Source organism: Quercus lobata, chromosome 2, assembly GCF_001633185.2.
Source record: "Quercus lobata isolate SW786 chromosome 2, ValleyOak3.0 Primary Assembly, whole genome shotgun sequence".
Taxonomy (NCBI): Eukaryota; Viridiplantae; Streptophyta; class Magnoliopsida; order Fagales; family Fagaceae; genus Quercus; species Quercus lobata.
Genome location: NC_044905.1, coordinates 29,393,101 through 29,416,394, shown reverse-complemented (window position 1 = coordinate 29,416,394; position 23,294 = coordinate 29,393,101). Strand labels below are relative to the sequence as shown.

The window sequence follows — 23,294 nt, the reverse complement described above, 5'->3', positions numbered from 1 at the left end:
AACCACACTCTTTTCTTAAGAGTAAGTTTCCAAGTGCGTAATTTCTTTTCATTTGTGTTATTGTAGAGCCTAAGTGTGGTGAATACACGAGTGGGTGTGAAATAGTAGAGGAGTTTTTTTTTTTGTCCTTCAAGCAGTACTCCTTTCTTAAGATTTTAGTCTCTTAAGTAAAAAATTTGCGTTTCATTTGTGTTATGGTGGGACCTAAGTGAGGTGAATAGGTGTTAAAAAGTTGAGGAATTTTTCTGTCTCCGTAGTTTCTTGAGAACAAGTCTGTAACCACATAATTGCCTTTAGGGTCCATTTGGTTGGAGGAGTGGAAAAGTGAGAGGATGAAAAATTAGTGGGAAGATGGAAAAGTGAGAGGATAAAAAAGATTTGGTTTTCCCTCATATGTATTTGGTTGGAGGGGTGGAAAAGTGGGAGGGTGAAAAACTTTTTTGTTTGGTTGAAGAGAAAAAGGGGAGGATGGAAAATGTAGTTTATATAAATTAACTATTATGTCCTTGTTATATAATATATAATAAGTGTGAAAGTGAGGGGTAGGTGAGTGCAATAAAGTGAGGGTATTTGTGTAAATTACATCATTCAGCATCATTGGGAGGATAAAAAAATGTGGGCTCGGAGGGATTATTTTCCTCCCCATTTTCTGTCTCTCTTGTTTTTTCTCCTGAACCAAATGGTGAAAAATGCCATTTTCCAACCTATTTTCCTCTCCTTATTTTCCATCCCCCTGTTTTCACCTCAACCAAACATACCCTTAATTTTTGTAATGATGGGACCTAAGTGAGGTGTATTTATGAGTGGGTGAGAAAAGTCTGAATTTCCATCGATCTAGCAGGACTCTTTTTTCTTCTCTTAATCTTGCCGCTGTCCATTGACTTCATTTCCATTTGCAAGCTATTAGAGTAAGTGTTGTTTGAAATGTCTTTCATGCTATTTTTTTTTCCCTGAGCAATTAGTTTCTTAACACAACAAAAGGCTGGAAGCTAATCCATCTTCGAGCTCCTCAATTATCACTATGTATATGATTAAGATTGAGATGGAGATGCTTCCTACCTAATTAGTAATTACATTCGGAAGCCCATTTTGGTAAAGTGTGGCCTGCTATTTCTATGACTCTGAATATACAATTGATAAATTGTTTTAATATTTTATATTTCATATGGTCACCTATTATTGTTATGTACTTGCAACTAAATGACAAATAGTTAATCACAATCTCCCACGTAGGATAGTTGTGGCTTAGTTTATTGTACTAGAATTACTCTTCACCCATTTTACCTTTTATTATTCATTACAATAGTTTATATATGCAATTTGATTTGACTATTTTATATATTAGGGTTAATTCCATTAACATACCTTGAGGTTTGAGCTAAATGCCAACCTGGTTCAAGACTTTTCAAAACTGACCAATTTGGTCCCTAAAGCCAACTTAGTCCCTAAGACAGTTGAGAAAAAATGACTAACATGCCTAACAATGTTTAGGGACTAAGTTGGTTTTAGGCACCAAATTGGTCAATTTTGAAAAGTTTTAGACCTGGTTTAGCCCAAACCTTAGGGTATGTGAATGTATTTACCCTATATATTATATCTATGTATGATTGATAGAATGAGATATAAACTAAATATTTTAATATTTAAAAGAAGTAGAATAAAGTAATTTTTGTTTATTTATATTGTTGTCCAGATTAATTTATATTTGATTCTAATATTATATTCTTTTCTTTTCTTTTTGTAAGGAAAAAGAAATATGGTTCGAAAGAAAGATCGATTTTGGAGGTATGTTGAAGACCTAGATGGCCGTTTCAAATGTAACTTTTGTCGACGTGATTTTGCTGGGGGTGCTTCTAGGATTAAATTTCACTTGGCAGGAGTTAAAGGTCATGCTATAGATATTTGTGCCAATGTGCCAGAAGATGTTCAAAAAGAAGCTTATCTAGTAATTGGAGGGAGTAATAAAAAACTTAAGAGTGCATCAAGTTCAAGCAATGCTAAAGAGAGTAAAACCACTTCATGTTCAATATCGAGAGACCTATGCCATGCTACCAATTCAAAGATGTGTGGTAAAAAAGATAAGAGTGCAGTGGACAAATTGCTTGCCCGACTTCTTATAGTAAATAACATATCATTTGATGTTGTTCAAACGACATCCTTTATTTGCTTTGTGCAAGGTGTTGCTGATTATGGTCCTGAATATAAGTTACCCTCTAATTTGACTTTGCAAAGGAAATTAATACCAAATTTGAAGGTCGAAGTTGAAGAGTATATTAGAAGAATTAAGAATTCTTGGTCGGTAACTGGTTGTACTCTTATGTCAAGCATATGGAGTGATTTGGATCAGAGAGCATTTATCAATATTAACGCAAAATCTCCTAGTGGAGCAATATTTTTGAAGTCATTTGAAGTTTCGAAGGATAAAATAACAACACTATATATTAAAGACATCATTTCTTCAGTAATTGAAGAAATTGGATCTGATAATGTTGTTCAATTAATCATTGATAATACTACAAATTTTGAGTTAGCTGGAGACATGCTTATTGGCAAGTACCCTCGGTTGTACAAAACCCGATGCGCTACTTGTGGCATTCAATTGCTTTTGAAGGATATATGTGAGGAAGTTGATTGGGTGCAAAAGATAATTAGTGATGCAAAATCAATTGTTTCGTATATGTATATGGATAGTATCATTTTGTCGCTCATGAGAGAGTACACAAACCATAAAGAATTGAAACATCTTGGTACAGGTAGGTCTTCTAGCTTCTTGATGCTTCAATCTATTTTGAATGTTCGAGATGAATTGCAGTTACTTGTTGCATCTTCCAAGTGGAAAGAATTGAATCATAATGAAAAGGACACTTGTAAAGAAGTGGTTGCTAGTATTATCCAAAGTACAGAATTTTGGAGTCAAGGGAAAGAGGCACTACTAGTTTTGGAGCCTTTGGTTCATGTTCTTCGATTGGTAGATAGTGATTGGTCAACTGCAGGATACTTATATGAAGCACTGGAAATGGCAAAAGAAGCAATTAAGCAACAATGTGCTAGCAATCAAGACAAATATATGCAGATATGGGAGTTAGTTAATTGTAGGTGTACTGAAAATATAATCCACCCAATTCATGCTGCTGCGGCATTTTTGAATCCATCTTACTTGTGTAGTGAGAAATTTAAAGAGAATAGTGAGATAAAAGATGGTATAAGTTTCATTTTGGAGAATTTGATGGTTATTGAAGAAAGGGAAGATTTCATGAAACAAGTGCAACTTTATCGCAATAAAGTACCAAGCTTGTTTACAGTTACAGCAAAGACAATGTTGAAAACATCTCATCCTAGTAAGTTCAATAGCTTTGATATAGTTTTAATATTTAACTATGTAACTTTTTGATAAATTTTATGAGTATATAAATTGTAATTTTATTTGTAGGAATATGGTGGGAATTCTGTGGAGATCGTCTTCCTATCTTACAAAGGTATGCCATTCGAATTTTGAGTCAACCTTGTAGTTCATCCTCGTGTAAGCGAAATTGGAATGCATTTGAGGTAACACAAACAAAGAAGCCAAACATGTTGACGTCTGAGATGTTGGATAATATGGTGTATGTAAGATTGAACTCAATGATGATGGAGAAATTTAACACTGGTGAATCTCTAGACTTGGAGCCAATTTATCTTGACAAACTTAATGAGCTTCCTGAATATGTTGATCATGAACAATTTTGGGAGGATGATGCATTCAGTGGAGTAGTTGAAAAGGTTATTGATGACTAATTACTTAGGATATCAATTATTTGAGACGTTTTAATTAACTAAAACTTTATAAATGGTGTTTAATTGTTCATCATGGTTATTGTAGTAATTTTCTTTTCTAGTGTAGATTATTCAAATTGAGTTGTTAAGACTTCACTTTGTGATTGTAATACAATGATCATTGTATTTATCTAAAATAAATTATGAAAAAAATTTCCACATATATATATATATTAAATTTTACTGTGTTATGCCGTATATTATTTCTGAATTATTCCAAATTCTTAAAACATACTTTAAAAGAGGCTGAATTATACCTATCCTATATTGAGTGTAAATTACGCTCATCATTTTCTACTAACTATTAATTATTGTAGGAAAAAATGTCACACAAGTATCTATCTCTAGCTCCAGTTCTATATGGTTGTTTATTTCTACTAGATGCATTTTCTATTTTTTGCAAAACTTCCCATGGTAGTCCGTACTAGTTTCTCTTGTAAGGGAAGGAAGAAAATATGTCTGAAATTTTCCTGTGTTGTCATGGTGGGACTACTAGGCAACTACTAAACATATTGGTTCTGGTTGGGGTGTCAAGGAGCTAATTAAACTTCTTGTCTCATCGACCAAGAGTTGTGTTTTAATACATGATGCAAATAAGTGATGAATTTGTGAGGATCTGGTTAGTGGAGATCCTGTGGCCAAAGGTAAAGACTTGAAACCTAATGAAGGAAAAGGTATGAAACTTCTTTTCACTCTCTAATCCCGTTGTATACTCTTGCAATATGGCAAACACAATTAAGACCATTGATCAATCATTGGATAGAACTAAGGATGATATAGTTGGCTTAGAACTAATGGAGTCTGTGAACTTGATCTTTGAGATTAGTCTAGACAGGGAAAAAAAAGTCTAGACAGGGAAATAGACTCCATGATTCGGAAGTTGTATGAAAGGAAGATGATGTTTTAAAACAGTAAATTTGCTGATTAGTGTAAACAGTCAACAAGCTATCTTGTTTTTCATACAGCGGGCTTTGTAGGTCTTGGAAAGACTTAACAAAACTATTGTTTAATCATTGACTAGTAAAGAATAATTTTCTTGTACACGTCTACATGGCATAACAAAATTCTCTCCCCTTGTAAAGAATCATTAACTAGCAAAGAATTCTCTCGTAATTATCATGGTTCTAATGTTCTATCGTACTGCTTTTTATATAACAAAATCTATTGAGAAAATTTGAGATTAACACGGAGCACAAATACTTTTTATATACTTCTACATACCAAATTCTGTGACCAGCATGCACATACATTTCTTGTGGGCATTTATCATAGCATTACATAAACTACTCGTTGGACTCGAGATAATCATTGAGCCGCTCGTAATCTGGCTCGTCACCTGGATGGTTTTGTCCTGCAGTAGGGTTGTGCACATCTTGGATCCCGAGCCACTCATAATGTGGCACTTCATCTGGATGGTTTTGTCCTGCAGTAGGGTTGTGCACACCCTGGATCCCGAGCCACTCATAATATGGCACTTCTGGCACTTCACCTGGATGGTTTTGTCCTGCAGTAGGGTTGTGCACACCCTGGATCGCTGCATTGTCCAAATGTTGCTCTCCAGCAACGGCAATCTTCTCTCGCACTATAAAAAAGCAAGAATGATTTGTGGACTCAATATATATATATATATATATATATATATATGAAAAAAAAGAGATCTGCACAGGATTGACAAAAAGATTTGATATTCATAACCTCTCACTAATCTATCATATAAGTACTAGAAAGGTACCAGAATAAACATTAATTTAAATTAGTTAACACTTCTAAATTAGTAGTCATCAAGTGTTGAATACAAATACAGTATCTACATGAAGCTTGTGCTTCATTCTATTGTGCAATCCTTCCATTAAATCGGATATTTTTTCAAGGTTTCACCCATATTCATTCCCTTAATCAGTTTATCCCAAGTCCTATATTGATATATAAAATTGTAAGTAAGAAAATACTAACATACATCAAACCCAAATAATAGAGGTTCATAAAAACAATCCAGTATCGGTACATGACATTAACTAATAATAGGTTCAAGGACTTGAAAAAATTCACAATTTCTCATAGCTACTAAGATGACATGTTCTAATTAGCAATGTATACAATAAAAATGATGTCAATGATGGAGTTAAATGAAGTTGATGATGTACCAATTGTAGCTTGCCATCTTGGTAAGTTGTGAAAAAAAGGTTTGAATATATTTTTTCTAATATTTATGTCTCTAGCATCGCTAACAATAGTGACCGATCCTTGAACACAACTCATATATGCTAGTAAAATCTACATGTGAATAATTTGAATGGTAAAAATTCATCCAAAACATAAGCAAAAGAGCCTAATCAATTGCAAAATATACCTTAGATGATCAAATGCACAAAAAGAAGAAGAAAACAAAGAGAAAGGGAGAAAAATAGGTTAGGTAACACTATAACAGAATATTTAATTATTTCATGCATCAGACATATTTGTATTTATTTTTACAACGTGTAGATCTTACACAGTTGTAAGGTTCAGTGATTAGAGAGAGATGATTTTTATACCTAATGCATGAGATAATTATTGATAGTTATGAAATTTCATTTTCTAAATTGGCTAACCCATCTTACTTTTTATAAATTATGAATTCTACTTCAAAATTATTCTTATACCTTTTAAAATTATATAATATCTATTTATAATAGAATTGGCATTTGCTACTATTGATGAGGGAAAAAAAATTGTAACATTTACTTTTAAATTCTTACCTTTAGCTGGAATCAATGCGTATGCTATTCCTTGATATTCTTGTGGAACTCGTTCACATATAGCAACACCCTGGAAGGGGATTTTGGCCAAGTGAAACTTGACTCTACTAGCATTGCCAGCATAAGACTTTCCACAATGTGGACAGAGCCAGCGCTTGCCATCTGTAGAGCGGTAAACCAGCTGCCAAACTTGATCCTCGTGCCTACCCATAATTAAGCTTTTTCCCTTCACCAAAATAAATAAATAAATAAATAATCATACAATTTACAGAAATCTTTAATAATATGATGTTATCTGTCTGTTTTATTTTTTTTCCAATTTAAATTTGATAATTATGATTGTCACTAACAGACATTTATTAGGTTATTGTTTGTATATGAAACCATCTATTCTACTATTTCTTTTCTTTTTTTGAAGGGATCTATTATACCATTTCTAAAAGAATATGTTTTGACAAATTTTTATAATATGATATAAATACAGGGGGTTTTATAGAGAATTCTTATGAATTTTTAATTCAATTAAAAAATATTTAAAATAATCACATGAAAAAAAAAATATAGGTTTCAAAAAATGATATAGTTGAAAAAGAATTAATTTAAAACATACTCACAGTGTAGATAGTAGATACTAAGTTGGATATTTTAATAATTTTGTCAAATCATATTCCTTTTAAAATAGTATATTACTTAGATGACTTCATATATAGTCAATATCAAGGTAGATATGAAAATAATAACCCAAGCATGGATACATATCAAACACTTGGAAATTTTGAAGTGTTTGTGCTTCTTAGAATATAACTACTTGTAATTATACATAAATATGAAATGTAGCAGAATTAGAGACTTTAGGAATTCTAAAACTGCCTTACTTCAAAATATAACCACTTGTAATTATAAGTAAGCAAAGTATCAGAACTACAATATGAGTTTAGGACTTTAAACTGCCTCACTAAAGGCACTACCAGCCACCACATGCCAATAATGAACTTGAAATAAAAAAGAAAAAGAAGAAGAAATAATGATAATGCAGAACTCACTGAAACAGAATGGAACTAAGACAGACGACTAGTAAGATTTACCAGAAAACTATGTGGAGAGAATGAGAGCTTTAATGCTTTAATAAATGGAGTTCTACAAAGTCAGCGTTTAATACTCCGTTTTAAACGCAAGTTTAAAACGCCGTTCATGTAGGTTTGACCCAACACTACAACAAAACGGGCCAGGAGTGCGGTCTCTCACAGCAAGGCGATGTGTGGATATAATTTGTACTCAAGGGCAGAGGCACGTTATGCTTTGTCGCCACCCCCCCCCCCCCCAAATTTTTTTTAAACCTTTATAATAGTAGGAAGAAATAGGTTTCACACTTTCTCATTTAAGAGCTGGCCCCCTGTGAGAAAAAATTAGCCGCTCCTCCAATTCGTAGCCATACCACTCCAAATTCCTACCTTTCATCTTTTTGACTTTTCCTTTCCTTCTCTAAGACATGTCAGTTATTTCCCACATTTTTTTTTCTTGAGCGAGGCCATATCCCATAGCTATTCAAAGACCTATGTTGCACTGGTGTGGGAATTATCATTAGAGAGTACATAGATTGTGAGGGTACAATATTAGACTATTAGTAGTAATGAAATTGATTTTGAATTTAGTTGGGATGAATGAAATTGATTTTGAATTTATTTTTGACCATAGTAGTTAATTTGGTTGAATTTAACTGCTATTTATTTTATGGTTGCTTATAGTGAGTTTATTATATTTAATTCTATAAATATTATTTCTTGTAAATGTAGTCTAATTTTGGTTAAATATAATATTTTTTTCTAAAACTAGTGCTGGAAGACATGTATATATATATATATATATATATATATATATATATACGTCATACTTTGTATTTTTCTTGATATGCAAATCAATATGATAATATTACCTTGGCCTCCCCCAACAAAAAATTTCTGGCTATGCCCCTGTTTGTACTTCAGCCTTTTATAGTGAATTTACCTTTTTGGGTTCTTGCCTCTAGAGTGTTTTTTACCTTGCAATTTTTTCTATAAGGGTTTTCACTTAGAACAAATACTACCTATCTATGTGGTTGTGGTTGTTTTCGTGTTCAAATTGTGATTTGAATCTTGTGATTATTAGTTACGGTGATTTAGAATGGAATTGAATATTTGAAATTGGTAGTAAAGTTGTTTGGGATCAGAATAAAAAATTTTAGGGAGAGAGGGAGAGAGAAAAAATTCAATTGAATCTCATATAGAATCTTTTGATAAATTTATTGCTCGGAATATAAAAAAATAACATAATTGAATAAGAAATTAATCAAACAGCATTAGATGATAATAAAAATGATGCAAAAGAAAGATAACAATAAAAATTATCATAATTTTGTAAAAATATGTAGTATAACAATTCTTGATTATCATTTTTTTTTTTTTTTTATAATTTATTTACACAAATGCATGCATCACTTACAGAAGTTTACCCACAATCCTTTTTAGTTTTATTTTCATAGAAAGAGAATTTTCAAATTTAAAATTAATGACATCCTAATTAAGATTGATTATGTCACAAGAAGATTATATGGATTAACTAGTATTGCCCATTAGAAAAAGAGATGTTAGAAAATCACAAAAAAATAAAAAATAAAAAAAAAATAAAATTATATATAGCCACTTGTTAGAGGTTTATAATCTTTTAAAATATTAATTTGCCACTTTAGCGACACTTATGCATTTTAGTGACAATCATGCCCCTCAATTCTGCCATTAATTGCCACTCTTCTCAATCCCCTAAAAATAAATGAAAATTTACATTTTACTATCTTAAACTATACTTTCAATTACACTTTGCACCCTAAACTTTGATTTTTCATTCAAAATAATGGCAAAATTAAAGATGGGGTGCAAAGTGTAACACGTGTTATAGTTTAGAGTGCTAACCAATCATTTTAAAAATTTAGGGTGCAAAGTGTAATTACTCCTTTATATTCTTTTATTCTTAGGGAGTTTCCTGCTTAGTTGAAGTATATTGCAAGAATTTTGGGAATCAATTGCAATTTGCAAGCATTAGCTTGATAACAGATAATGAATAGTCATTAATGCAATTCGGGGTATATGTAAGTAAAATAAAAACAAAAGGATGATGGATGAAAACTGCACATGTGAAAGCATATTCAAAATGGACTGAACAAATTATACTTCGATAAGACTCAACTTCAGCCAAGGCACATCTATGATGGTGCGTAGGGTCTCCTAACAGATTACCAGCACCTCATGGCAGCACAAACAACTTGAGTATACTCTGTTCTAGTGTGTCGTTTCACTGCTGTATTTTTTACTCGTGGCCTCTGTTTCATTGAGAACTGACCTGTGCTTTACTTGTCGGGGTCCACTGTGTATGCTATATAGTCCAGCTTGTAATACTATGCTATCTCAATAAAGCTTTCTATCTTTGATCTCAAAAAAAAATGGACTGAACTCTGTCTTTTCAAGTAATTATCTAAGTTTTGTTATAAGTTTCTAAAATCTCTGGGCAATGTCAAAATTTATTCAGAAGATTGTTCAGATGATCATGAAGGATGAAAATATGCTTTTGAGTGTGGGTTTCTGGGTAGTGTAGTAATGATTGTGGTGGCTGTGTGACTTGTTTTGGGTAGGTTTGGATATTATGGGGAATTTTTATATGGGTAATTACCATTTTGGTTCTTAACGTTTACACTAATATATCAATTTAGCCCCTAACATTTTAAATATGTCAATTTAGTCTCTAACATTTTAATATTCAAAATAGTCCATGCCATTAAGTGATATATATATATGCCACATTGCCTAAACTATAAACAAAAACTCAGCGAAGGGAGCTAAAATTCCTAACCTGACTGAGAGGAGGGGGTGGACATTTGGGAGCAAAGAGAGCTTAAGAGTCTAAGGGTGACAGCAACAAAGACAATGACTTCAATGACGAGGAAAGGCCAAACAAGGCGAAGATTCGATCATTTTTGGAGAATCTCTCTCTCTCTCTCTCTCTCTCTCTCTCTCTCTCTCTCTCAAATAATTATATTACTCATTTTTCTCATAATTATTCATTATGAGATTTCACTCATACGTGTACCTCCAACAATCTCTCTATCACGTGTGAGTCTTTGCCTCTCTTTGAGTTTCACGACCTCTTTGTGGGTCATGGACAAGTCCTACTCGCTCCCCCTTTGCCTTATGGGCTTTATTCTTTCACTAGTGCATCATCCATGGACCTCCATGTGTCAACCATGCACGTCTTTTATCCATGGGAACCTTGCATCTCACCGTTGTCTAACACCATTGACTATACTCTATTGTTAGGCCTCTTCCAAGATCGTTTGTGTGGGCTTTATGAGCCTTGCATGTTGCAATATATCATCCCTACTTTAACTGCGAAGGAGATCCGTCCATGCTCCATCTGTAAAAGGGCTCCAAGTACACGCACCTCATTCCCGCTTCAATTGTGAAAGGGACTTTGATAAGATAATCTTAACATTGTCATTTTTTCCGCACACCATTATGAGCTCTGATACCACTTGTTGGGGAGATAACCTCCTTGGGGAGACTTTAATTAAGTAGTTAATGTAACATATAAAGATGCACTTAACCCAAAAGGCATAAGCCCAATGAGTATGAGTTCAACTAGGTTATATTAACCACTCATTCTTATCATCATTATTCATTGTAAGACTTCACTCACACTTTATATCCAACAAGATGTTTTTTGGTGTTTAAAATTCTAAAATAGCAATTTGAGAGTTTTAGCAATCACAATGCTAATGCTTTTAAGTGATTCATACCCGGCTCAATTAAATAAATATACGGTTTTAACGGATAAGAATCCATTTATTATCCATTAACCCGTGCAAATTACATATCTAAATAAATTGAAAGAAAGAAAGATGATTGTCGTTATACTTATGGGTTTATAACCTTTTAAAATGCGTTGATAGGTTTACCTGAATGGTACAATGTAAAGTGACAATTGAGAAAGAAGATGATTAGCCCTAAAGAAGTTTATATTCTCAAGAAGTATCCTATTTAGTTGGAGTATATTAAAGCATTAGCTTGATAACAGACAAGGAGAGTAGTTTCAATGCAATCCAAGGCAAATGTTAAGTAAAATAAAAACAAAAGGATGATATATGAAAACTGATAATGTACATGAAAGCAATGTTCAAAATGGACTGACCTTCATCTTTTCAAGAGACAAGTAATTATCTAAGGTTTGTTATAAGTTTCTAAAATCTGTAGGCAATGTCAAAATTTCTTCAGAAGATTGTTCAAATGATCATGAAGGATGAAAATCAGTTTTTGAGTCTCAGTTATAATATTGGGTCTAGAAAACTATGGCTAAAGGTAAAAACGTATAGGATTTGTTTAGCTCACCGGCCGTGGAATAAGTTGGGTTGCATACATTAATTTAAGTTAAACCCTCGATTATATGTACATTAACAAAAATTTAAAAAAATAATATCAATAAACCAGTCATCCAATCATATCATGTCATCCGATCATATCAATTTATTTGTGGTACTAAATATAAATATTAAAAAAAAAAAAAAAGGGAAAAGAAATTTTCATTACCAAGCCATGGCTGAAGCGATCTCAATTCAGAATATAGCTGCTTCTCTGGCACCTTGGTCGGAATCATTCAACATCTCTGCAAAATATGATAAAGAAAGAATTTATTTTTAGAAAAAAATCAATCTTTATTTTTCAAACCGCCGTAAAGACTGTTGAGAAAAGAATTACTCACGCTGAATAGGAAGCTCTCGGAGGATGCGAAAAGAGCAAGTGCAGAGGAAGTAATGGTACGAGCAAAACTCTTTCTGAAACCCTCCAGTTTTGGTGGTTCCGGTGGTAAAAGCAGACTCTTTCCATGAATGATGACGACGGTTGGAGAAGCGACTGCAAGAGAGAGAGCAAGAAGGGCGACCCAAAAGCCATTACTTGAAATAAAGAAAAAGAAGAAATGAATTTGTGTTATATTTTCAGAGAAATCAATCTGTGTTGTGGGACAAGAACAACACACACACACACACACACACACACATATATATATATATATATATATATATTAATGTTGAGAAGTATGAAATTGTAAATGTAATTCTCATAGAAGATCGAAGTGGGGGAGAGCCGATCTGTGTAGATCGGATGGGAGAGGGAGTCGATCAGAGTTTACACGGAGCACTGTGTTGCAGCTGCTGCTTTGTCACTCATCACAGAGATCATTGAGGTTTGTTGATGAGGTTGAGTGTGCTGGAGCTTGATATATAGAGCCGATCTCCGCGCTTGCTGGCAGTGTTGAACGTTGCCTGCTTACCTATTATTGTTGTTGTTTGCTTCCTTAATTTGTTGATGCTGTTTTTGTGCCTGATTGTTTTGTATATGTTGGTGGGCAAAAGAATAGGGACCATGTTCGTTGATGAGCAGAGAATGTGCTTCCAAGTGAATGGTCAATTGGGGAAGTTTTTACTGAATCCCTAGAAAGGTAAGGGTGAAGATCGAGGGAAAGAATTGAGATAGAGTCCTAGTGAGGTGATAATGGGGAGAGAAAGAGCTAGCTTGGCCGAAATCCTGTGAATGTGATGATGAGAGAATGAGGTGAGTGGCTGTAGTAGATTTTCATAGTTCTGATTTTTGACTTTGCGAAAATAATTGAAAGGAGGGGAAAAAGGACAAGGACAATTTGGGGGAACTGTGGGCTCAAGGGGAGGAAAAATTATACCGGAATATCGCATCTCTCTCAAAGTTGGCAAGTCCCAATCAATGTCCAATTGATGTGTGGGACACTGCATATACTTGCTGCAGTGTTTACTTTCTCGAAAGAGAAACAAGACTGGTAAAAGAGTAAAGTTACATAAAGGAGATTTTAAGAATTGTCCATTTTACATTCTTACAACCTATTTTTATTTATTTTATCGTCTTATTTTACCGCTTATCTAACATTTTAGATTATATTTTTACATATAATTCATTAAAATATTATAAAATATATCACTAAATAATATAAAAAATTTAGTTTCTCTCCCTTCTCTTACTATTTATTTATGTTTAGATCTCTTAAAACCAGATTAGTTTAATCTAATAAATTAGCCAAGTAGTTATTTAGGTTAATTATGAGATCTAGGTTAAACACATGCAATCATATAACCTATTGCGAAAAAGTAAATAAGACAGCAATATGATTACTCAGGAAAACTAATAAAACTAATAAAACCAATAGTTTCAAGTAAAAACCTAGGAATGATTTAACCTAATCTATCATCAAGGCAAACAAATTCACTATGATAGAAAGGAAGTTTAAAATAGATTTAAACCCTAAATCTAGAGCTACCTCTTGTAGAATTTACTCACACAATCTCAGCACATTTGCACATCCAAAATGTCAGGTGAGGGTCGGTTGATTGTTTAGTGTATATAGTGTTAGCGGATTTTGCTAGTGTTAGTGTATATAGTGTTAAGATATATTTGTATCATGGGTATGTATCATGACTTTTGTTGTTTGGTTTTGATATTTCTCTTTAGTTTTTGTTTTGTGCCCTTTCTCTATGTCTCTAGCAGTTAAAATCACAATCAATCCCAGTTGTGCCAATCTCTTCACCATAGCAAATCCAATCCCCTTGTTTGCTCTTGTCACAATAGCCATAGTATCCTTGGACCACCACCTTCATGAAAATATATATATATATATATATATATATATATGTTACACAAAATTTGTTACCATAGAAAAAGATTTGTGTGTGTGTTTGAGACTTTGAGAGAGAGAGAGGGAGAGAGAGAAGAGAGATTGTTTAGTGCTTTCTTGTTTGAGGGTAGAGAAGGAGAGTAAAAGGTGCCTCATGTTCTTTGGAGTACTCCATTGTTTGAAGGACAAATGGGTGCAGTTTGTGTTGGTGTATAGAAGAGCGTGAGAGATGCCCTATATAAATAGTATATAAGGAAAAAAAATATAAGGCAAGAGACACGGTGACAAACTGACAATAAATATTTTTTTTTTTGGTAAACAGTGACAATAAATTTTATACTATAAGGCAACGTGCTCTTGTATTCTATTTTTATATAGGTAGCCCTGCCTTACATTAAATCAAAGGCTCTTGTATTCTATTGTACTCTATTTGAATTCTAACAGGAAAGTAGCCCTACCTCACGGTTGAAATTTTGTTCATTTTTGCATCACACTCAACGACACACACAACCATTTGTTAATTAATATCATTATTGTCAAATATCATTAAAATACCCACAATGTTGCAACTTGCAAGTCACGAACCTTAATCAAACAATAAATCTAGGATAAAAGGCACAAACGATCCTAAGGTTTAGGCTAGGTAATACTAAGTATTATTAAGACTTTCTAAAAATATCAAATTTTCTCCCTAAGGCTCTATTTGGTTAAAGGATGAAAAATATTAAAAAGATGAAGAAATATAGATGGATGAAAAACTCATATATTTAGTTGAGAATAAAATAAAATAACAGAAAATGTAGTTTATAAATTTATCATGGGTATGTATCATGAATTTCTTTTGTTGTTTGGTTTGATATATATATATATATATATTTTTTCTTGAGTATGAAAATCATTGAGTATTGTTAGGTTTTTATCATGGGTATATATATATATATATATATATATATATATATATATATATAGAAAGTGAGGAGAAAGATATATATATATATTTATTCATGATCCAGGAAGTCTTTTTGCTAGCTATCGGTGAAGTTATCTGCTTCCTTTTCTCCATAATTTGGAGTAAATTTGAGTTTGTATATCACATCTGGTATATTTGACTGTATATTAATGCCTTGATTTTGAAATTAGATGATATGTCTAATTTTGATTGTTCATGATCATATTCACATTAGTGTTTTTTTTTTTTTTTTTTTTTGGTCTGATGAACCCTGCTCTATGTTATTTCATTAATAGTAGTGTAATAGGGTATGCCATGAATTTTCTTGCATTGGAATGATGATGTTACATAATTGCACTCATTCATTTGCACATCCTCATGACTTTTTTTGTTTGGTTTGATATTTATATTTATATTTTTGTTAGAGCTGAGTTGAAATTTTGTAATGAGGGTGAGTTTTGTCTTTAGTTTTTTTATTTGTTTGAGTACGAAATGATAATGATTGGGTGTGTTTGTATGTGATGTGGGGTGAGTATATGCAATTGTGGGGTGAGAAGTTGTAATTTTTGTACTTTGAGTAGATAGAAAAGGTTTTGTAATTGATGTTAAATGAAAGAGATAAAATATGTCATTAACATATTATACTTGACTCTCTAATAGGTTCACAATCTTTGAAGAATATTGATATAAATGTATACTACGGTGGACCCCTTGACAATCCTGGAGAGATTGACAGATTCCCATTTAGAGGGTCAGGTATCGAATGCTACTACATGATGATATTTCGTAAGTTGAAGACGTTGAATGATTTGAAGAGGAAAATAATGGACGAATTGAATTTGAACCCTGCTTGGTATGGCATCAAGATTATCTATCGTTACCCACAAGAAGTCCTTCATGAACGGATAAATTATGGGTATATGGCAATCAAAGAAGACAAACATGTAAAGATGATGTTTAATAGGATCCAGAAAATGCCCAAAGTAAATGTTGCTGAGTTGTACGTAAGTTCAGAGCCGCTTGTGGAAGTAGATACTGAGGTGGTGCAACAAACAATTATGTCTTTACAATTTACAGCCCTAGATGATGGATGCACTACAATGGGAGGGTATACAATGGGAGGTTATACGCTCCCGTGTCAAGATCATGTTGCCAATACTAGTGAAAGCCTCCATCCTCAAGAGACACATTTAGAGGAGGAAGACGAAGACGAAGACGAAGACAAAGACGAAGATTATGCTGCGAATGATGGTGAAAATATTGATGATGTGGATGAGTACGAAGAGAGGATTGAGCAAGGCGACTTTGAGAACGATGTGGATGACCATGAAGTCGTTCCCAATTTTGAAGAGGAAAATATGGAGTACCATGATGAAGGTGATGTAGACGATGATATTGGCGTCCATCATGATACAAATACGACCACTGGCTACAGACCTCCTTCCGACTTATTCTACGCAAATACTTGGGAAAATATGGTTGATCCTTCACGTCTTCAGATACCATTTGTTTCTACTTGGGAAGATGGGATGCATTTTTGTAAAGGGTTGACTTTGCAAATAAAAAGGCGGTGAGACATGCATTGATAATATACGCAGCAAATGATAATAGAAATTTTATAATCCGGAGGTCGACCAAAACTAAATTGGGCACCGCATGCATTGACGACAACTGCAAGTGGTACGTTGGGGTATTCATGAAGGCTAAACTTAATGGTCTGTGGATGGTCACATCTTATGTGGGTCCACACACTTGTATTTTAATGTTTGTCAGGCGAGCAGAGACTCGATTTTGGAATGGCATTGTACGTGGGACTTGTGGTTATCTTCTATATGGACAAGTGCTAGGCGACTATGTAGTCTATGTTGTATCAGTATGGACAAGTGCTAGGTGACTATGTAGAGTATGTTGTATCAGTATGGACAAGTGCTAGGCGACTATGTAGACTATGTTGTATTGACTCAGTTGTTATTTTGTTTATTGCTGAATGTTGTTGTAATTGAACTATTTGCTATCCATTGTACTCGTTACATTAGTTGCGTTGTGCAGCTTTTGCCTATAATGCCAGCAATGATATTACTTTGGCATTAGTAGCTACTACTTTGGCAAGTTCAACCACAGGGCCCTCCTTTGAAGCAATGATAGCTAATATTGAATGTCTTTGTGTGCTAAGAGAGCAACTATAATGGCCATGAATAGTAACTGTTTTAATCCGGTTTTTTGCATCTGATGTACTCTCCCTTTGACCACTATCATATGCTTGTATCTAGTTGTTTACCGCTGCCCATGTGATGTGTTCTGGATCTAGTTTATTGCTGTAGGGGAAGGGAAAACTAATTCTGGTTTACTGCTGCAGGAGTAGCTGCAAAAAAAAAAAAAAAAAAAAAAAAAAAAAAATCCCAGTGGAAATCGAGTTTGAGAGACTCGAATTTGTTTGGAAATCGAGTATATAATACTCAAGTTCCACTGGAATATATATATGTATATATATATATATATATATATATTTTTTTTTTTCCAATTTGTGAACTAATTTCAGAACTCTATAAATAAATAAAAAATTTCCTTTTTAAAATTTCATCAATGTAACGTGTAATGAATACCCTGTACCAATTTCTGGAATATTCAAATTCTTGACCCTGCAAGCACCATATGTTTGACTGACCTCTGACAACCAGACCTTAATTCATCATGAGATGCAAGAGCAGCAGCAGAGCCCTTTGTCATTTAATAATCTAACCATCATATTGTGGCATGGGAGTGATAGTAAAATATGATTGTCAAAGTAGATGCATTCCTCGATCTTCACGATCTTCTTCAATCAAAAGGCATTTATGTTTGTCATCTGCAAATTTTCTATTTGGCGTGCTATATGTGATTTTTTTTTTCCTTGGTTGCTTGTTGAATTTAAGAGCTCCTAACATAAAATAACTATGAACAATTCCATGACCAAATTTTAATGCATAAATTGCAAATTTCCTTCATGTAACAACTTAAAACACTGAGGTTGCCTAGTTACAGGATTGATAAACAAGCAAAACAACACTCTCCAGGTCAAGCATTCATTTCCAAACAGACTACAATAGGAAGGCTACTTTGGCAAAAGCTACCATATGAAGCCTTTCCTTTTATCTGTAATTTATTGTTTATGATAGCCAACCACAACAGATGTAATGTGTAGATGGCATTTGCCCGGTTTGACGAATATATTCTGTTTGGGTTGCAGTCCTTTCTACATCACAGTTACACGAAGGCTTCAGCTACAACACGTTTTTCTTCTGATCTTTGCCTTGTCATTGCAATCTTCTTCACCATCTTCGCTTGAGCTTGGACTCTCAATTGTTCAACTTGGGCTTGAAAAATGCCAAATTGTATTCAGAGTCTAACAAGCGTGTAGAAAGATTATTATTCCAAGTGAATGACAAATAACATGACTATTTATCAGTTGATTGGTACTGCCATCCTCTCTATGGTGGAGAGTCTAGAATTCTATCTGTCAAGGGTGTCTTATGGGGTTTTGTAATAATGGAATATAAGCAACGAATGGATCAAATCTGTCTCATGTTTGACAACAACACAAATTCTACTTCAATCCAAAAAATTAAATACCTCTATTCTTCGCATCTCTGCTTCTAGTTTTGCCCTCTGCTGACTTTCCCATGCCTGGATTTTGATTTCCTCACGCTTATATCTGAGCAGATTTTAACATCCTCTTATCAGATTATGATGGTAGAATGCATTGAGATAAGCATACAGCAGAACATATGCATGGCCATCTTTAACAAAAAAAATGTTTTGCTATTGAAAGGTATTTGGGGCTGTAGAAGAAAGAAACCTTGCCATATGTTTAGATTTTTCAGCATCTTCCCATGCAGCTGCACATTTCTCATATTCAATACGCTCAAGCTCCTTTATATCAAAACTTTCATTACAAGGCCTTTTCTTTCCTTGCTCATCTTTACTTGCCCATGCAGCAATGTTCATCTTACCAAGTTGGACACCCAGGGCTACAATTTCTCTCCTTGTCTTGAGCTTTAATTCTTCTTCTGACAATTCTTTTTTGGTTCTTTCTGTTGGATTCTGTGATTCATCGTCAGTGTTGTGCTCCTTAGGTGGTTTTGAAGCAGGTGCACCTCCTCGGGGAGTAGATGGAATTGAGGAAGTTGGGCTGCGAAGTGGAGTTGTTGCCCCAACTGGAGTAGCAGTCCTTGAAGGCTCTTGACTTGTGGCAGGGGTCATTTCTGTTCCCATGTCTCTCATTGAGACTGATCTTATGGCAGGAATTCCTACATAATTAGATCAAGACATCATCAAATTTTGCACACTAATAAATAATTGCCAGGGATCCATGAAGTCATTTCCATTTTAATGTAAAGACATTTATCGATAGTCTATAACCATATAATTGAGGAATAGACAACATTATTTAACTCATCCATATATGTCAACTAGGGATAAAAGAATGTGAAGGGTGAGGAGAGGAAGCAAGGGAGCACACACACACACACACACACATATATATATATTATCACCGCTTTGAAGTCTGATATCTAATTTAAGATCAGATCAACCCTCCATGGTTGGTCCTCATTGCCATAACTGCTTGCATTGTTTGCAACAGAACAGACCTAGATTGCTAAGCTTTTTGCCAATCAAAATCATTTAGCTGTTTGAATGTTACATAAAGTATGACCAACCCAATTGTTTTGCACACATGAAAATGATCAGTGTATGATTTTAGCGCAGAGATGTAGCTCTGTCCTGCATATAGCCATATATTAAGAGCAAATCCATTCATAGAATAGAAATGCTTTTGCATGGCATTTGTCAAAAGCATATCAGCATCTTGATCAGTTTCTAAATTCTGAACCTATCATTTAACATAAGCACAATGAAGGCTGGTACATACCTGTTGTATCTCCCGTCGAACTTTTTGTGAAGGGTAAATCACTGTGACCAATTTCCTTCAAATCCTCATTCTGAGGACATGGATCAGTTACTGCATTCCCCCCATATGCTTGACCCGAAATGGAGTGACTCCCTGAGGGAATAAAAGAGAACTAATCGAGCCCCATCTGTGACGCAGATTGACAGAAATCAACCCTCTTTGTGTCTGCTGTTTTGATAACTGTTAACTTATGATCATAATTAGCAGACTCTAGAGCAATCCTTACCATATTTGACACTGGCAACCTTTTTGGTTGGTTTTGTAAGCAATTCTTTTTAGAATAATGGGCTTGTACATTTTGCTTATTCATTATCCATTTCTCTGCATCATTCTACTTGGATGGAATTTGTCTTGAAAATGATCTTGTAATGGGATTGTGTACTGATCTCTCCCCTTTATGAAACTCAAAACTAGAAGAACTAGCATTGCTATCATAATCAAGATTTTCATCATCTATTACGTTTCTCACAGGGTGCACTGCGCTTGAATTACCATTTTCACACTTTGACTACTGCTGCACTTTAACACGACCAACGTCACCGTTTTCCTTTGGCAATGACTCTTTTGGTTGGCAACAAGTCTGGTCGCCTTGTGTGGAGTTCAAGACTGCCTCACTTGATAACTTTATGGAAACAACTTCTAAGTTGGCAGATGTAACTGGAAAGGCACATGTGTATATCTAAGTCAGTACAAAAGTTCGATACACATGTTTCATTCATTGCTAACAAAACCTATCCATAATCAACAATTAACCACTACTAAACCAACCCGAGTTAATAAGTTGTTAGTGTTCTAATGCAAAACATAGCATATCTGGCTTATTAACTTGAACCAAATGCATAAAGCTGTGAGTTCTATGGGGTCTGGGAAAGGTGATTGGTAAGCAGCCTTAGCCCCAGTTGTTTTTTGGAGAGGTTGATTCCTAAAATCAAACCTACCACATATCAGTTTAGGTTGAAGGCACTTGCCATTACACGAAGGCCTCTATATCTAGTTTATTGACTAGGAAAAAACAAGAGGAAAGATTATGAAAGTTGCTGACCTTCTTCATCAAAATCTCCATTTTTGGAGGCTAGCAAGCTGTTCACAAAATCATGATCCTCAAGCTTGGAAGGAGAAGTTCTGGAAGAGTTACTGTTTGATCCATCCTTCTTTCTAAGATGGTGAGGCCCTATGAGCTTCATCCTCAGTTTGCTTGGAGAAATTATACCAGTCTGCAATCAAGAAACCAAAACACTATAACTTGTCAATCTACAGCTCATTTAGAAAGTTCCAAAGCCAAAACTTTTTAACAAAGCAAACCCAGTAATTACTTAAACCATCTTAAGTCATTTCATTTCTGTCCATTTCAAATACCAAATTTGATTTCTTGAGGCTTACTTTTGTGGTAAAGCAGAGTAATAGTTTGCCAACCAAATATAAAAGCAAAAATCAGTTTTAAATTTTTTTTAATAGGATTCACAGCCATCCAGTCTACATAAAAAAAAGTATAAAAGAAAATTCATGACAAGATAAACTGTCATTCACAAAAAAAGTTAGAGAAATTAAACAAGAAAAGGCCAAATTTATGTAGAATTCAAATGTACATAACCAAATTCCACGAAGCCATCATCGAGAAAATTTTGCTATCCATCCACACAGACACTCTAAACTAATAAAAAATATAAACTAGTTATAAAAATGCCAAATTGTTCAAAACCTTTTGAGGACAAAATCAAGTGCAATTTTGTCACGTTTAATGCCCACATTCAACCATTTCCATTCCACACCCCATTACAGTCTACAAAACAATGAAAAAGAAAGAGAAAAGAAAAAGAAAAAACTTTTTCACAGCCCACAAGAACGAAAGCACTTTTAACATGAAAAAAGAAGTTCAGAATTTCAAAAGGACAGAAAAATAACACATGGGTGTTTGATATTTTCTTTCAGAGTAGAGTTGCAAGAACAAGCCGAACTTGAACTTTGTGTATCCTCTCGTACTCCATTAGATCTCTCTCTCGAATTTAGCAAAGCAAGAAGATAGAGTTTTTCTTGCAGAGAGAGTGGGGTGATGAAGACAACGTTTGCTACTTTTAGTCTGTGTGTGTGTTTTTGAATGCAGATCCAACACTAATAATTTGGAACAACTATATATCCAAGGACCAAGGTTTCATTGCTTCACAACATTGTAGATAACTAAAGAAGAATAATAAGATAATTATAGCAAGAGCACACAAAGGCACTTCACCAATATTTGGTTACAATTAGTCCTATCTCAAATTTAGAAATGCCAAATCTGACCATTACGTGTTATTATACAAGTTAAATGCCTAAAACTTGTATCAACCCAATCAACCTACAAGATTTTCCATTGCACAAGCAGAAAAGGCAAGCAAAACAGGAGCAATGCATGGACCAATAACAGCCATCCCATTTATTTAGTTCGTGACCCCATCCAGTAGGGATAACACATAAAGAGTTTAGAAGCCAGAAATAAATTCTTATATGCTCTAACAGCCAATAATGTACCAATGCAAAGAAGTGGCACCAACCTTCTCCATTTTCAAATTACGCACCCAAGAAATATATATATATATATATATATATATATTTAGAAATTGACAGTCTAGCAATATTCATACCTGTGGGAAGTCAATCCCATAAGTTATGTGAACCTTTTGAGAAGGAAATGTAGCAACAAAAGAATTTTCCTCCACGCATGCATTGGTTCATTCACATAAGGTACCATTTTTTCACAACTGTTCCCACACTGATCTGTGGCCACCTTTAACCCAACTTGTTCTATGGCCTTCACCCATTCACTTGTCGAGCCATCAAAAATCGGAACCTGAGTGTGTAATTATAGAAACCATCAGTCACCCTACAACATGTTCAAGCCTTACTCGTTATTGGGCTTGATCCAAATGCATAAAGTTCCTATTAATATATAATTCAATACATTATTGCATCTGTTCCAACAAGTTTGTCCAGAATTCACATACCTTGTCTGTGCACGGTTCACCCTTTGAGGTCTTGCTCTTGCTGGTGCAACTTCAATAGTTTCTTCAATACTGGCAGAAGTAGAAGCAGAACCCGAATTTTCTTCAATTTCAATCACTTCACAAGAAACTAATTATTAGTTCTGCTG

General features: G+C 34.1%; 1 protein-coding gene and 1 pseudogene across 1 annotated transcript; one reads left to right on the top strand and one right to left on the bottom strand.

Moving 5' to 3' along the window:
- Positions 1 to 872: 872 nt before the first annotated feature.
- LOC115962680 lies at positions 873 to 3,774 on the top strand. The gene is made up of 3 exons (XM_031081569.1): positions 873 to 908; positions 1,746 to 3,338; positions 3,431 to 3,774. The coding sequence occupies exons 2-3, from the start codon at positions 1,757 to 1,759 to the stop codon at positions 3,772 to 3,774; spliced, it is 1,926 nt and encodes a 641-aa protein (XP_030937429.1). The 5' UTR covers positions 873 to 908; positions 1,746 to 1,756.
- Positions 3,775 to 18,365: 14,591 nt separating this feature from the next.
- LOC115978383 lies at positions 18,366 to 22,152 on the bottom strand (annotated as a pseudogene).
- Positions 22,153 to 23,294: the final 1,142 nt, after the last annotated feature.